The sequence below is a fragment of the Polistes canadensis genome, unplaced genomic scaffold (genome assembly GCF_001313835.1).
Source record: "Polistes canadensis isolate GaletaPanama2010 unplaced genomic scaffold, ASM131383v1 scaffold_120, whole genome shotgun sequence".
Classification (NCBI taxonomy): Eukaryota; Metazoa; Arthropoda; class Insecta; order Hymenoptera; family Vespidae; genus Polistes; species Polistes canadensis.
In genome coordinates this window covers 74,909-77,898 of record NW_014569667.1, presented here as the reverse complement: position 1 = coordinate 77,898, position 2,990 = coordinate 74,909, and the positions used below count along the sequence as shown (strand labels likewise).

The 2,990-nt window shown below is 30.1% G+C and overlaps 1 protein-coding gene across 1 annotated transcript; it reads right to left on the bottom strand.

The window, feature by feature from the left end:
* Positions 1-448: 448 nt before the first annotated feature.
* LOC106787947 (vacuolar protein-sorting-associated protein 36) lies at positions 449-2,489 on the bottom strand. The gene is made up of 6 exons (XM_014750741.1): positions 2,200-2,489; positions 1,943-2,138; positions 1,508-1,869; positions 1,287-1,451; positions 986-1,201; positions 449-894 (listed from the first exon to the last, which is right to left on the bottom strand). The coding sequence occupies exons 1-6, from the start codon at positions 2,293-2,295 to the stop codon at positions 721-723; spliced, it is 1,209 nt and encodes a 402-aa protein (XP_014606227.1). The 5' UTR covers positions 2,296-2,489; the 3' UTR covers positions 449-720.
* Between the last annotated feature and the right edge of the window lie 501 nt (positions 2,490-2,990).

The window sequence follows — 2,990 nt, the reverse complement described above, 5'->3', positions numbered from 1 at the left end:
TTCCTAATGACATATGTCCATGTACTATGTTGGAAGATTAATAATACTTGCATTCTCATTTAATAAACAGTGTGATTATATTTGCTCGTTCTTTATCGTATATGTATAAATAATACATTTTAGTAAGAAGGGAAATTTCATTGCAGCCTTGACATTTTGCCGATCTCACCAAGGTCACGTTATTGTGTTAACGTCTGTGTCTTGGTATGTGTGTTTACATGACGCTCGTTAATACCTGCTACGTCAGTTAGTTCCTGCTTCTTTCTCTTTCTTCCTCTCTTTCTCTCACTACCATAGTATTCATAGTAAACAAGTTAGTTTTTGGGATATCAATAAATTAAGAATTACAAGTTACAATATTTCTATTATTTTATATTGATTCAAATATAAAATAACATAAAAATTATTCAAATTATAAATATATCTATATTATTCGTTATTTTTTTCTTTTCTGTCTTTTTCCTTTTTTTTTTCTTAAATATAACATTTATGTTTTTTTTTTTTTTTTGCAACAAGCTATGTTGAACACGCTGCGAGGACGATAGAAATTGCTTCCTTTTTATTTTTGTTATCTTTGCATTGGACTTAACTGTGCACGGCTTATAAAGGCACGAGAAATATACAAATACTCTTAATGAATAAGATAGTAATAATAATAAAAGGCTGATGCGTTCGTTTATAATTCCATGATGCCAATCATAATGTCAAAATAATTAAGTGTTACGCGTTTTCTTCTAGAAAAAAATTCGGATAAAATCTTAATGCTTCTATCGTATCGTCTCTGCAAGCTTTTCCATGTTTTTCTGTAACTAATAATCTTTCTCGTGCCAGTAATACAGATATTCCTTCGGATCGTGCGAGTTCTTCCGCAGTTAACGAACCTCTTTCCTGTAACTATGTAATATAAACGCGTGAGGCTTTGTGTTTTATTTTATTATACTATTAAAGATAATTCTATAATATAGACAATTAATATTGTACTTACTAAATCTGCTATAGAATCAGCAACAGCAAGATCATCGTGAGATCGAATTTGAAGAACCATAACGCCACTGTCAAAGACTCTTAGCACTATAGGCAGACTTAAAGATGCTAATTGTCTGCTAGCATTTAATAGATCTTCAGGGGACAATAGTTCCAATCCTCTAGCTCGATTAACACGACAGTAAACATCAGTAAGTGCCATCATTCCACCTACTTCCTGAAAAAAATATGAATTATTTTCTATCTGTACTATTAACGAGATATTTATAATCGTTTATTAATAATATAACAATCTGATTTACCTTGATTGGTTCTTCTAGGATATGTGCAAGTTGCATAGCTAATTGTTTAAAATATTCATTACTACTTTTATAAGCATCTCTTGTTACGGGATCATCGATACCTAGACTCATCAAGTAAGATTTAAATCTAACAGTCTCATCCTCCGTGATGTCTCCTTGTCTCTCCTGCAATATTCTTGAATTATGAATGTCGACTTTATAAATTAATCATTGAAAGTCACCCTTATTTTTGCAGAGATGGTTTTAGATATTGCCACCATATCTTTAGCCATTTCCATAAGCTTCTTAAGATCTTGGAATGCCTTAGAAATACTCTCATCGGTTGCCTTTTGTTGTTCTTGAAGACTCCTTTCGATACCTATGATACCCGTTCTTGTTTTTATCTGTGGCAGTGGTTTAGATGTAACGCGTAAACTTTGAATGTTCATATCGGTTAATTGATACGGAATAGGAGGATCAGATTCCCAAGTTCTTCTTTTAAGTACATCTCTTAATTCTACTATAAAATTAGAATCCAGACCTTCTTTGAATGATAATTTAATAAAGCTAAAGGCACTGTTCTCCGCTGGTCCTGGCATTTTATCTAAAAACATACTATATTAATTAAATCTATTTATTAAATATCATATTTGTATGATTAATTATTACTTCCTTACCAGGAGACGGTTCAGAGAGATGTAAAATAACTTTATTGTTACGTCTAAAAGAAAATGGACCTGGAGATTCCTCTTCGAGAAAAACTACATATCTTAACGGTAGTGAAAGACACGTGTTACCTCTTGGTATATCATCCGGTCTTCCCCACAGTGCTCGGTGAGTTGTAATATATAATTGACCACCTTCAAACTGTGTCTGTCAATAAAATAAAGGTTAGTTTTATTAATCTTATATGATCTTATATATTTGTACATACCTTAATATCTCCATCATACAAACGAACACCAAAATCTCGTCTAACGTTCAATTCGTTTGGTAAAAGACGTGGATTGGCATATTCAAATCTATTCATTTTAAAAGAAAGAAGGAATATTCAAAATTAGTTTTGAGTATACTCTGACATTTATTTATGCCAAACAGACTTGCCAACATTATATCATTCTTAACAGATGTCGCTTCGAATATTCTGTTGGTTACACTGATTTCTTAACCTATATAACGCACGCATGCTAGACAAAGAAAATTTATAAAAATATATCAAGTTTATTTTTTGAGGTCTTATATTGCATCACATTTTTTTTTTTTAAGTATGCATTATAACAATTTTGAACCATTTTATAAAATGATTATTATTTAAATTCATACACACACATGAATAATACATTATTAATTAATCTCATATATATATCGTTAAAGACATTAAATACGTACATTAGATAATGTTGTTTTCTTTATCTAGCATTTATTTTATTTAAAAATATAGAAAAAAAAAATTGTTCATTTTGTTTAGTTTTTGAATTTTCCCACATTTTCTGTCGTCATCTTAAATAATGAAATTTGCAAATCAGGAATGAGCGCGGTAAAAGATGCACTGTGATTGGTTTGATATTCAAATGCTTGTATGCGGTGCTTCATTACAACACGTTTTGAACAACGTAATTAACTATGTAAAATATATTATTTTTTTCGTGATTATTTATTTCATTATTAAAGTGAAGTGTTTTATTTTAAAGTGCATTCAACGTTGTCAATAAAGAAGTAAAAATA